General features: G+C 30.4%; 1 protein-coding gene and 1 long non-coding RNA gene across 2 annotated transcripts; both read right to left on the bottom strand.

Annotated features, from left to right (window-relative positions):
• Positions 1 to 1,493: 1,493 nt before the first annotated feature.
• Positions 1,494 to 2,375, bottom strand: LOC107896151 (fasciclin-like arabinogalactan protein 14). Its single transcript, XM_016821273.2, has one exon. The coding sequence runs from the start codon at positions 2,341 to 2,343 to the stop codon at positions 1,582 to 1,584; it is 762 nt and encodes a 253-aa protein (XP_016676762.1). The 5' UTR covers positions 2,344 to 2,375; the 3' UTR covers positions 1,494 to 1,581.
• Positions 2,376 to 6,256: 3,881 nt separating this feature from the next.
• Positions 6,257 to 11,866, bottom strand: LOC107897663 (uncharacterized). Its single transcript, XR_001684245.2, has 4 exons — positions 11,001 to 11,866; positions 8,209 to 8,298; positions 6,597 to 7,624; positions 6,257 to 6,492 (listed from the first exon to the last, which is right to left on the bottom strand). It is a non-coding gene; the product is annotated as an uncharacterized lncRNA (long non-coding RNA).
• Positions 11,867 to 14,662: the final 2,796 nt, after the last annotated feature.

Below are 14,662 nucleotides of genomic sequence, written 5' to 3'. Positions count from 1 at the left end.
CAGCCAGGTTTGAGGTCATATGACCATATCGTAGGCCACCGTCGTATGCTTGTGTCCACTGATCGAAAGGTATGTTATAGAGGTAGTTTGCGCCTTGATTTTTAATTGACCGCAAAATCGCCAACATCTCATAAAAACTATCCTTATTGATCTCATACCCTGTCAATATAAGTGGATAGTGATAATTACACACCACTCTTCCATTTTTCAGTACTTTTGCTAACAGTACATCCTGCTTGAAGCACTTTTTACACTAATTTTTTAGAACCATCTTCTCAAAATTATTTTTTTAGAAACTACTATAGAAAAATAGTGTCCATGTGGGAGCTTTTTTCAATATTTTTGCTGAAAGTGCATCATGCTTAAAGCATTTTTGACCCTATTTTTCAGAATCATCTTCTCAAAATTATTTTTTCAGAAACTACTTTAGAAAAATAGCATCCAGCTGGGAGCTTTTTTAGTACTTTTGCTGACTGAACAAAAAAAAAACAAAACCAATCTCGTCAAAATAATTTTTTTAAAACTCATCCTCAAAACTATTACAAAAACCCTAAACACAAATTTATTTTTAAAAATCCCTAGGCTCTAATTTATTTTTTATAAACAATAAATCCTAATTTAATTTATTTTAAAAAAAATCATAAAACCTAATTTATTTTTTAAAATTCCTAAAACCCAATTTATTTTCTCCAAAATCCTAAACCCTAAACATACAAAACCTTAATTTATTTTAACAAAAATCCTAACCCTAAAACCCTAAACATCTAAACCCTAAGCCCTAAACATGTAAATAACCCACTTTAGAAAAAACATGGGTAAAGCGTTTCCCTCGGGGGCGCTTTTGCCATATCAGTAAAGTGCGTCCACGTCTGTGCGTTTTATGCTGACATGGCAAAAGTACTCCTCTAGAGACGCGCTTTTTTTAAAATATTTCTCTTTAAAATGCGCCTATGTGAACACATTTTTGGTTTTTTGGCCCATTTCGATAAATAAAATTTAAAATGGTCCATTTCCATAAATAAAGTAGGAAATAGACTTTTTATTTTTATTTTTTATTTTAGTAAAATAGTCTATAAAACATGTTAAAAAAATTTATATTTTTCCACTTTTATTTGTCCATATTTCTCTTTACGCAAATTGGAAATCGAATAAATTTCTAGCTTAACAAATTTTACTAAGCATGTTTCTCTTCATAAGGTTTAATATTTTCCAAAACTTTTTTTATATTTGTTTTTGTTTCTCTCTCTCTCTCTCTATATTCCAGTTAATATCATTATTCTTGTAATGCTTAGTTGTGTTAAGGAGAACCCAATTTCAGGTTAAAACAATGACCCACTTGCTGAAGTTAATCCGAGGTTTTGGTTTTTCTCAAGATTCGGCAATTAATCCATTTCTTGTTCTGGTTAGATTGTAATTGATTAAATTTACCCAAACTTGACTAACTTTTGGAGTTGATGATTATGAAGCATTCTTTTTTCAACCAAAAGAAAAAGTAGAAAGAAAAGTCTGATTTCATAAGCATTTGAAAACTTGGGAACATCCCATCATAGTGGGGTGAGTGCTAACCAAAAATTCATCTACTCAAATCATGGTAAGCATGAAGCAAGCCGAAGCGAAAATGAAAAGGATAGCGGATGCAGAAGCTATCGAAGCAGCAGAAGTATTATCAGAAGCATCAGAGTCGGTGGTTGTAGAAGGAGCATCAGCAGCTGGTATGTCGCTTCGGGTAGTTTTAGGTGGGGATGCAAGTGGAGACTTGTTAGGACCAGGTGCTAAGGCCTTCCTGGGAGGAGAAGCATTAGGAGCGTAAGATGGGGAAGAAGTTATGGCTACATTTATAACATTGCTGATTTCCAGTACTGAAATATCATAGGGTTGAGTCGTAACTTGTTTAACAAAGATAGAATCATGGCTAGAACCCGGAGCAGCAGATCCAAATGACACTTGTTTCCCCACACGTGTCATAGTCAAGAAACCTTGCTGGTTTTGGGCTTTCCCACTTTGCTGGTAAAGTGTGGTGAGAGTCAACGGTTTAGATGGCACCTTGTCCACCTTGGCTTTGTCGTAATAATCCAGTACCACATGGATGCTCAACATCTTTTTTATTGTATCCTTCGGTTGGCTAGAAAGTCCTGAAATCTGAGAATTGGAAACAACAAGAACAGTGACGCTTTTTTTGTCGTTGATCTCACTCGCAACACCGGTTTGAGTCAGCAAGTCGTTGAAGGTGCTGTAATCTGAGAAGGAGCCAAGGATCTTAGTGATGTTAAATGCATCCGCAGCTGATAAGAGAAGGAAAAAGGTAAGGAAGAGTGCAACAATTGGGGAAGACATGGGAGACATTTTTTATGTAATTAAGGAATTCCAAGATGGTTGTTAGTACTTCAGACAAGGGTGCAGCTATGGATTTATATAAATACATGTGGATTCAAGTTGGAAGTCTATATTTCGCCCGAAAAGTGGGATTTCGGTTTTGGTCAAACAAACAAAGATAGCAAACACCGACATTTGGGTTGTTTTTCAGTTGGTAATGCCCAAATGCCAGTCTCCCCACCATGTTTGATACCTCACAATCTAAATTTAGTAAATTCTAAGCACTCCTATTAGATGAAGATACTTTAATATAGTTGAAGCTTATTATTATTACTTTTTTATACTACACTACTGATATGCTATTTTTTTACTATAAAATAATTAAATAATTATTTAAACTTTTTTAATAACACATTGCATGACAATTTTTAAAAATGACATAATAGTAAATTTAGCTTCCAACGTTTGTACGTGTCAATTTAGTTCTAATTTTTTAAAATTTAACCATCAATGTTTACATATTATCTGAATTTATCTTTTTTACATAAAAATATAATTTAATACACAATATGTAAATTATAAATAAAAATAAAAAAATATTTTTTTAAAAAAAATCGTTTATTATTAAACTAGACAATCCTCAAACATCAAATGATAATTAATTTACTTTTGTTAGCTTGAGTTGACTGTCATTAATGAAGCAAACCAAAACTAAAAAAAAAATTTAATTTTGTTTAAGTTGTTAGACTTATAATTGTATTGAACGAAGCGGTTTTTTTATTTTCAAACACTAGAATTGTCTATTTTTCAAAATTTGGATTGTTTTGTTTCTCATTGCTGTTCATTTTTCTCATCGAATCAAGCATATGAATAATGTTAGAAAGGATCACAAAGAAAAACATGTTTGGAATATTTTCAAAATAAATATAATGTTTCAATTGTTGCAAATGAAAAGTTATAAATAACTAAAAAATATCTCACTTAGTTATTAACCAAAACTTGTCACTATGTGATGAGTTATGTCTCTTAAATTCAAAAGTTATGTCACTTGATTATTAACAAATAGTCATAATTATTCAAGTAGATATTTATTGAATAATAATGTTTGTTGCTAATGATATGACTATCCATTTAGGTAGTTTATGTCCCTATGAAGAGGCATGAGACCTTTTATAAATAGGAGTGAAATTTCATTTTTATGACACACCCAAAAAAATAGAAACAAAGTTTCTTTCTATTCTCCCACCATCTTTCATATTTCTAGATTGTTCTATAAAGAATTATTACAAAATTTTTTATAGAAATGATATCCTTGTTATGCTCTACTCAATGCTCAGTAGACTATTTCCATCAGTGAAAAACGTAGACAGTCATTGGGTTTCATTGTATTCTCAAGGTTCATTTGTTAGTAACTCTTTTGTACACCATAATATAGGTTAGGGCAAATAGAATCTTAAAGAAAGTGACATTGATACATGCTTTGAAACATTCGTTAATTTTTTACAAGTTTAATTTTATCCCCATGCTCCAACAAAACAAAACTGGAAAAGGATTAAATTACACAATGTGTAAGGATTGAAGGTCAAGTTTTTAGAATCAAGATTAAATTGACACAATGTATAAATGTTAAGAGTTAGATTTGTTATTACACCTATTTTAAAAGCTACCATGTCAATTTTTTATTGGTCATTTAACGATAGGTTACCAAAAAAGAAAAAACCGAATAATTGAGTGATCATGAAAGAAACTTACTAATAGTTGAGAGATCGTGTTGTTTACATTTATTTTAATTAAGGTAGCTTTCATGTTCATTTTGTGGTTTATAGAGACAAATCCCTTCGAAGTTCGTGACTGCCCATTCTAATAGTTTCATTTACAAAGTTCAAACTCCCATCTTCATTTTAAAAATACAATATAATTTACCATTACAACTAACCATTGTCTTCATTCCATTAAAACAGATATTAGAAGTATTAAATGATATAATAGCAAATGCATTTAATTTCACTAAAAAAATTAAAATATTATTATTGGTTTATCATAAATATATATATCATATAATACTCACTAATTTTAAACGTCTAAACTAGTCCCTTGTAAATAATCCCCTATCATCATGCATTTGAAGTTTCGAATCACTATAATAATTGTATTTTGGTGATACAAAAGTTATTTTAAAATAAAGCTTATCCTATTTTGTGACCGAAAACAGTCTTAGTGCACATAATGACTTTTTCTCTCGAACTATTAAAATTTTCCATGAAATCCGTCAGCTTCTTCCTCAATCTATTGACCACCGACGTCCTCTTCTGGTCCGAAGAGGGCTTGAGGAAAACGCTGCCGCTGAAGGAGTAGTGGTCGCTACGACCGAGGAAGCTGCTCTACTGTTTTCAAAATGCTTACAAACGACATTTAGGGTCAATTATTTATTACTTTTGAAAAGTACTTTTAAAAATTTTGAGTGTTTGATATTGCTGTCAAAAAGTACTTTTAAATAATAAAATGTCCATTTTAGACATAATATTATAAAATAATAAATATTTGTTTAAATAATGTTTAAATTAATTAATATTATGATATTTTAGTAAAAATATAAAAATAATTTATTATAACTTACTGTTAATATTTTAATATATAATATTAATTTTAAATATTTCTAAGTAATTAATATTAATTATTTATTAAATTTAATTAGAATATATAAACTATATTTAAATATTTAAATATAATAATTAAATATTTCTAATTAGATATTGACACTTGTATTATTATAAAAATTATTTTTTTATTTTTAATTAATGCTTTTAACACATTTGTATTATTTTATTTTAAAATGTATTTGAATATATAACTCATATTAGATATTAACATAACATAGAAAACATAAACCTAACAAATTAAAATATTATATATATTTGGATTAAAGTCTTAAAAAGGGATAATATTAATATACCAAATATAAATACTAAAAATTTTACAATAGCATTTACAATTTAAAGTGAATTCATTAAACTAGAAGCTATAGCATCTCTTGTTAATTCCATTTTAAAACCACTTGAATTGTTTGATTCACCGTAATCATCACCATCATCATCGTCGTCGTCATCATCATCACTTTCTCAACTATGCGCATTTTCTGAATCAATAATATTCTCATATGCCTAGTTAATATATTCGTATTCCATAAAATCTGCATCATTTCGACCGACATGTTTTCGGATAAAATTATGTATCGTCATTGTAGCAACAACGATCATCATTTGCTTTTCAAAACTATAACTTGGCATATCCCTTAAAATATCCCTTTTTTTTTAAAACACCAAAAGTTCGTTCAATCACACTACGTAATGATGAATGTGAATGATTGAATATCTCTTCTTTACCAGATACTGGTCTACCTCTACGAAAGTCAGGTAAATGATATCGCTGACCTCTATATGGTCCAAGATAACCTTTCATTTGAGGATATCTAGAATCAACAAGATAATATTTTCCTACAAGTCATAATATAACAATCAATTAATTCAATAAAAATTATCAATTAAAGAACTTATACTTTATTATTTAAAAAATCACATATAAATAAAATATCTAACCATTTGGTGGGTGCGGAAATTTGTATTTTGGATCTCGAATTGCATCAAGAAATATTCTAGTGTCATGTGCCGGTCCTTCCCATCCAGCCATGACAAAGGTGAAACACATGTTAAAATCACATACTGCCATAACATTTTGAGTCGGGATACCTTTTCTTCCAATATAGGGAATTTGTTCATTTGGTGGAAGAATAGTGGCAATGTGAGTACCATCAATTGCACCTATGCAATCCTGAACAAATAATTATATTACTCTCGTGCATTTTTTTAGTCGACCAAATATATTAAAATATAATAATATAAAATTATATTTTAACCTTAAAATGCAGCATATATCTAGAATCATTACGTATTTGTTCGAGTATTGAGCTAAAAGAAAAGGATCTTCGGGTGCAATTAGATCAGTGGCCATCCTTGAAACTTTCTCAAGCACATTTGCAAAGTGTCGACTTATTGTTGATCCAGACCTTTGAAATCTTTCTTGACATTGGGAAACTTTTGCACCGGTGCCCAAGATGTATAAAAAAATTCCCAACATTTCACTAAAAGATATGTTTCTTGAAGTTTGCAAGTTGTATCTTGTCTGCAAAACTCTCAACAAAATTGTGAATACCATTTTAGACATCCTAAAATTAATCATACAACGTCATTCGTGACCGTCAAGAATCTCTCGGATCCATGTCTCACCTGACTATTTAGAATCCATGCATGGTTGCCTCAATATATACTTCTCGTAATATAATTGCATGGAAGAAGATGCAACAACAAATAATTGGTTAAAACGTTCCATGCGTTGTAAAGTCTCTTCCTTTTCCCTTTCATCATCACTTTCATCACCGCTGTAATCCTCAACTATACTCATCACCTATGAATAAATTTTATATCCAAAATCATATATAAACAACTATTGATAAAATTAATTTAGTATAAATAAGTAGAACATAAATTCAATATCTAAAAAGAAAACATAAACAACCATTGATAAAACTAGATTACACATAAATAAGTAGAACATAAATTCAATATCCAAAAACCAAACATAAATAACTATTGATAAAACTAGTTTAGCATTGTTTTTTAGTCACATAATAGATATCTCTGAACCCTAGAAGATCAGAAAATTTTCAACTATCCTCCATTTCCGTCTTAAGCCACAAAGCTCTAATTTTGGAATTAATTGATAATTACATAATTAGCTTGTCCTTATTGAGTAATAATTTAAGTGCGAAAAAGTATAGAGGACTAGCTTCTTGAACTTCTTTGGACATGCTGTTAACCATTTTGACTGCTTGTGGAATACCATATGGATCCATAACAGGAGTCAAACTAGATGTGGCTTGACTCATATTGTCAGCTACATTGCATGATTTGTCTATTTGACTGGACAATCTTGCAGCCCCTCCAATTTGCTTTGAGGATTTCTTTCTTTCAGTTTTAAAATGTGAACTTGATATCTCAGGGTTTTTTCTTTTTTGACCGTTTCCATCAATTTGAACATCATTTGAAATGTGAACATCATTTCCCATATTTTCTTCTTCATTCTCTTCAGGTATTTCGTTGTTAACATCCTCAAAAAAATCACTACAGAGTGTACCAAAAGAAGGTGTCCATGCTTTATCACTTGTTGCAACTATCCCCATGAACATTTGGTCCAACTTCCCTTCGAATTCAGGATCAATGCCCGATGTTCTAAATTTTTAAACTTCAGACACAACCTACATATAAAATGATAGTTTAATAATAGTAATTATCAATAACCTCATAAATAAGAAAAAAAACAAAAAATATTCAGAATTATTAATGTACTTGTAGCCTACTCTCCCACCAATCATCCAGTGCATCAACGGTTCTTTTTATAGGATTCCACCCTAGACCAGTATTTTTGCCTTTAAGTTTCTTTCAAGCTTCCCATTCCTTTTTTTAGGGCATCCCACCTATTTTTAAGTTGTCTTTGTGAAAAACTCTTGCCTGTTTCTTTCTAAAAGTTGGTCATTATTTTCAACCATCCATCTTTTGTGAAATGAGTACCAGGTCTATTGCCTTTCAATATCTCTTTAATACAAATATCACAAAATATTTCTGTCAATCTCTTATCCCACATTGCTTTCACTTTTCACCACTAACTTCAACCGCCGAAGTACTCATCTATTATGTATACGAATAGATTCGTTTCAGCCATTAAAGCAATCAAGAAAATCAAATGTCACATAAGTATATTTGTTTAAATGTGTATCAACTGCATCCAACTATTCAGAATCCAAGGCAGAAGCAATGAAAGAAACGTAATAAGCTCACAAACCTGGGATTTACTTTGTCAAGTCCAAGAACCAAGGGTAGGTAAAGATTGTGCCCTTTTGAAGTCAAGTAGTTTATTATAGGTGAAAAGAACCTGCAACAGAACACAAAAATACAATACTACTGTATTAAATTGATTCAAATAACATTCACAAATGAAACCTTAGAACCAAAGACATAACTACAGAAGCAAAGCTATCACTTGAATCACAAAAAGGTCAAGGGGAAATAAATTAAACCAAATCAATCATTTACAAAAGATATTGTACTAACTACTGATTTTATCAATAAATTCACTCAAAAATCTATTCTCTTCCATAGAATAAAGAATTTATAATTGAAAAAACCTAAAGTGTACTTGGAGACAAATGCAACTACTGATATTTATGGAAAATTGAAAACATCAAATAAATAAATCAAATGAGTTCACTCATATATACTAATTTATATAGTACATTTATGTCATGAAATCAATTGGTAGAAAGGAAACAAAGTAGGGCAGTTCATGGAAACAACTTAAGGATAAAGCATAAAACAAAATCATACTGTGATTTACAGTATTTTATTCAATCATTTTGCATTCATTATGAATTTAGTTTTAATAGCTTACACATTACAGAAAACAAAAGCATAAAAAATCAACAGTGTAACAACAAACGAGAGGCATAATGAATGACTTATCAATCAATAGCATTTCCTTGTGATTTACAGGCATTTTAATGCAGGAAGAGTAACTCCTTGGTATGTTAAGACAACAGTAAGCATATAAGACACTAACTCCTGTAAGCCTATAAAGCCTATAAGCAACCGAAGGAATCACCGATATGGATGGATTGCAGCACAATTGCTCAGTGTAGAGAAATAAAGAAAGCTGTCGGCGGTGCATAGGAGTTGTCTAAAATTACTGGTTCTCGTGCTTATGAGAGATATACAGGACCACAAATTCGGAAGATATTTGAGACACAACAAGAAATTTATGAGAACAATGAGAGGATCTCTCTTGTTAGCTCTTTCATGGCATGTCTATTCTCAGGGGCTTATGCTTGTATTGATACAACTGATGGTGCAGGATAAACTTGATGGATATAAAGCAAAAGGCTTGGTCTAAAGCTGCATTGGAGGTTTGTTTTGCATGCTATCTGATTTTTTGTAGTTCATTTATCAATCTTTGAATCTTTTTCATCGATTTTTCTTATGTTAAGGTTGTTATTTTCGATGTTAATCAATGAATAATGGTATTGTTGAACTTTAATTCTATTACAGGTTACAGTTCCAGGTTTAGAGGAAAAGCTTGGAAAGCTAGCTCCTGTACATGCTGCTGCTGGTTTTATTGCATCCTATTTTGTGGAGAGGTTAGTGACATCTTTTTTGTTGGAGGTTCATTTTTGTTGATATGTTACCGACATTTCAAAGGGTTAAAAATTGGTATTAAACTTTACTATTTGCATTCCCTTTTGTGATGAACAACACTCTGCATGTGGGTTATAGCATGTATAGCCTTCAAATTGTTAGGGCCTATGTATGTATACTAATAAAGTATTTGTTTGACCATGCATATAGTTGTAGGCAGTGGTTGTGTATATGAGCTCTTATATTGAATGAAGGCATATATTTCCCAGCATGCATTGGTATAAATTAAAATACCTTTTTTTTTTCCTTTTTTTGTATTTGTTCATAATTGTGCCTGTAGAGACAGGTTGAAACTCATTAATGTCTTTTCATGTATAAGTTCAATAAGAATTGCTTGGTGGTTCAGTGGTCTAGAGACAATCCTAATAGTTTAGCAGGTCCATGACTCTCTTCATCTATTATTAATTGAATTCTCTATGTGACTTAGATCTCCACTACTCAAAATTGCTCTAGTTTTCTAATCAACCCCTAATGCATGTTTATAGCAGTCTCCTCTCAATATGCACTTAAAGTCTATAGTAAAATTTAGTATTATTCTTTCCTTCAAATATTCAATCTATCACATAGAAGTGAATAGAGCGTAATATATATCGACAACCAAATTGATATACACTTCTGGGGATCTAGCAATTAGTAAAGCAATTAGTAAACTCTAAAATAGTATTTAATCAGTAAAGCAATCAATGTTTAATCTATTAAATATTCAAATATTTAGTCTATATTTCTTTTGTTTTCATCAACTAAAATAGTTTGGGCCTGCAAGTTTAACTCTAAACACTCATGGGGATCTAGCAATCAGTAAAGCAAAGCAGAGCAAAGCAGCAGAGGCACAAAGCAGAGCAAAGCAGTAAAGCAAAAGAGGCAGCAGTGACACCGTAAGTGCTATTTATGCCTCCTTATTTGATCAGTGATTATCTCCATGCTTACAATGACTCAAAGAATCAATGTAAGCAACATAACCTGAATCTTTTAGTTTGTTTAAGTCTCAACCATGTCAATAAAGATTCCTATTTGAACTTTTAAGTGGTAGGGCCTATACTTCTCAGAGTTCATGTCTGACACTCCCCTGAAGTTTTTGGGTTTTTTTTTGCTTTGACCATACAACTAAGCCAGAATTTTCCCTCTTTTTTTTTCTTTTGGAAGAGTTACTTTTCATTTTTCTAATCACATGCATTATTGATAATAATATTTTGCTTTGTGTTTCTTTTGCTTCTTTGTTTCCTGTAATCTTCTGAAACTTTCTAAAATGATTTTAAGGAGATAGAATTTCTGTAAAATCAGTCAATTAATTTCTGTAAAATTTCTGTAAAAATCAAACAATCATAAAATAACTAAAAATTAAAGCACAATGAATAATTAAAGAGAAGAAGAAGAAAATAAACTCACCGGCGGAAGAGGAACAAAGAACCAGAGGAAAGAACTTTGAAAGAGAAAATGTGAAAAAAATGGGTATAGATTTAGCTCCAAAAAACCTGAGGAAAGAACGTTTTTTGGAGAAGACAGGTTAAAAATGAAAATTATCAGCCAAAAGCACTTTTGGCTGAAGAAAAGTTAAAATTTTCAACTTCTCCATCAAAGTACTTTTTTTAAGCTAAAAATTATTCTGAAATGGTGTCTGTTCTTCATTGTTTTTAAGGGAAAAAGACTTTTTATAGCAAAAGTCCATCTGAGAAGCAAAGGAGAACGGGGCCTAAAGCTATATGGTTTGCCTCCTCACTCTCTTAGTGGATCTTCCGGTGGCTTCAAACTAACATCTTCTTTTGCACTTTCTTGATGATTCGAAAAACCAGAAATGACCTCATTTTTAACAAAATCCCAATAAAAAAGATAAGTTCCATCCTCAGGCTAAAAGACCAATGTTTGTCTATTTATCTTCCTTCAATAAGATAATTGACCAAGGAAACATCACCTCTTCCTCTACCTCCATGTTGCGATCGCCTGTGAGATCACTGGAAACCAGGACCAACAACATTAGTTGGACCCTTTGTCTCCATATTAATAAGGGTTGATATGATAGGTGCTGCGACAATTATACGAAACAAAGAAAGTGTGTTCTACATTGTCTGCAAAAGCTTTAACATCACTCTAAAGATACATGCCAAATTTCTCATTCTCTGCCTATCCTTGTTCGTGCTAAAAGATCTCCAAATCTCATCTTGCTAAAGGGTGAACAAAGAAAGGCAATGGGCCAATATCCTTCTTAGTAACTCAAAAGTATTATGGAAACCTTTTTAGGCATTTAAGGACATTCCGGACCACTCAAACTTGTCAAAATAATTAAATATGACAACGACAATAATCCCGGGGATGAAGCGGAATGACGGGCAATTTATGCCTCTACTACTAATATTTCTTTCACTTTACCTTAATTCTCCTCCTGTTTATTTTTTGAATTTCTAAACTTTTTTAGGAATCTGGCTGTATAAATTTTTAAAATTATGAAAATAACCCAACTTTAAGATTAATTATGAGAATGACCTGATTTCTACAATAGAGTTGGGTGCCGCCATTTTCCCAGGCGACACCACCCTAAAAATCCCTCCAATCATGCTTTAATCATTACAAAAAATAAAATAAAAAATAATTTGTTTGTGCCACCTAACAAATTGGTAGCACCGAATTGAAGCTTACAGGGGCAAAATGTTTAAGGACTTGATAAAGTAATTACCCTTTTCAGATTGACAGAAAAAAAAGGTGTCGCATAACAGTATGGCGGCGCCAAATTAAACTTTTGATTTATTTGCATGTTAGCTCTATCTCCCTTTGAAATTAAATTTAAATAGCTCTAAAAAGATATTACAATAACAAAAATAAACTCTTCTCATATTTTATTTTTTAAAAACGACAAAATTAAAAATATATGTAATGCTTATTTAAATTACCCAAATATATCCCTAAAAAAATTTCCTCAAGTGTATCTAAATTTAAACATTTTCAATTCATTCCCTAGCATATCTGAATTTAGATAAACAGGGCCGACCCTAGGGGCAGTTTCGAGGTGCAATAGCCCAGGGCCCAAAGATAAAAGGGGCCCAAAAGATAAAAATATATTTAAAATAATATTTATTTCAGATAAAAATATTCTTAAATATTATTTGTTATTTGGTATAAATAATAGATTTTTAGTAGGGTAATTATTCTGACCAATATTAATGAAGTAAAAAACTCAACAAACATATCTAAACTAATGCCAAGTGTTTTTTTAATTATTATTTTATTATACTTTAAAAACAAATGACATCAATCTGGTCAAAATTGTTTTACTCCAGTAACAATATATAAAATAATTATATATTTTAATAAATTCACAATTAAATTGATGTTGGATTAATTCATCATATAGTTAAGTAAAATTCTTAAATAATAATAGTATGAATAGATAAATTTTTTCTTACTTGAGTACAAAATTTATATTTTTTCGACACTTTAAAATTGAAAATTATGATTTATTGTGATAACCATTACGGCATATCCATTTATAATTGGTTTTTTTATATAAAAATCTAAAAAAAAAAATCTAATCTACGAGATTTGTACAACGGCGACCTAGGTGTAACTAAAATAGATATTATATATAATAGCTTAAAATATGTTTTTAAATCCTTATACTTTTTATATATTTGAAATTTAATCCTTTTATTTTTCATGTTTTAAAATTCGTGTTCAATTGTTAACTCCGTCCAAATTTTCTAATAAGTTCACTAATATGATATTTTAAAATAAAAAAGATACTCACTTAATATTCATGTATAACATTACACATTAGACCAATATTTGCGCGTAATTTAGAGTTTTGTCCCTTTTATTAGTAGTAACTAATTTTAAAATAAAAAATCGAGAAAGATTTTTTGGAAAATATTGATGTTGATGTTATCATTAATGATTTTGCATCTCAAAATGCTCGTAGAACTTTTTTTTTATGATTTTTTTGTGTTTTTGTAGTTTATGACATAAGAGTAGGTTGAATGAAAAATGTTTTTTTTTTAAATTTTATTAGAAAAATATATTATTCGCTTAATGTCATAAAATATATTATTTTAATGAAATTACTAGTATATGATTTTATTTTATTGCATTACATTTTATAATTTTTTTAAAAAGGCTCGATTTATTGTTTTGCCTATGACCCCAAAAATGTCAAGAACGGGCTTGTAGATAAACTTAATAAAATTTTTTTAGGGGCATATTGGGTAATTTAAATAAAAATTTTATATAGTTTTTTAAGTTTATTGTTTTTAAAAAAAAAGATGAGAATGTTTATTTTTGTTCTTCTTATGTCTTTTAAGGGTTATTTAAATTTAATTTCAAAAAGGACAGACTTAGCATGCAAATAAACCAAAAGTTTAATTTAGTGCCGTCAAGCGGCACCTTTTTTGAGCCAATCTGAAAAAAGTAATTACTTCACTGTGTCCCTGAAAGTTTTGCCCCAGCACGCTTCAGTTTGGTGTTGTCGCGACACCAAAAAAATTAATTTTTAAATATTTTTTGTAATTATTAAAGCATGATTGGGGGGATTTTTAGGGTGATGTTGCTTGGGAAACTGGCAGCATCCAATTTTATTATAGAAATCAGATCATTCTCATCATTAATTTTGAAGTTGGGTTGTTTTTATAATTTTTAAAATTTATAAGGTTGGATTAAAAAAAGCCGAATTTCTATCTTTGCCTTTTATAAGAAGAAAAAAAAAACACCTTTTAAAAAAACAATTCCAGGACAACAAAGAAAAAAGCATTGTTTCAATAAAAAAAACTTCTTCGATATGTTCCACTGCTTGAACATGCAGAAAAATAAATAGAAAAAGGAGGTTATTCGGTTTAATCGTGGAACTTTCCTCTCGAAGTCAAAATGCTAACGCGTTACTTCAACTCCTGTCCTGGGGCTGCCTTGACGTTAAACGACCTAATAAGTGACCACTTTCCCTCGTTCCATCTATAGGAACACGTTCTAACCACGAAATAGAAAATTTCCCATCTCCTCATTCAAAGAATATGCTAAGAAAGATTTTGGAAATTTACCTTTTCCAATTTTCCATCTGTTGACCTGTTGTA

This window comes from Gossypium hirsutum, chromosome D06 (assembly GCF_007990345.1).
Source record: "Gossypium hirsutum isolate 1008001.06 chromosome D06, Gossypium_hirsutum_v2.1, whole genome shotgun sequence".
In the NCBI taxonomy this organism is placed as follows: domain Eukaryota; kingdom Viridiplantae; phylum Streptophyta; class Magnoliopsida; order Malvales; family Malvaceae; genus Gossypium; species Gossypium hirsutum.
Note: the sequence above shows the minus strand (reverse complement) of the source record. Positions and strands in the feature narration are given on the sequence as shown.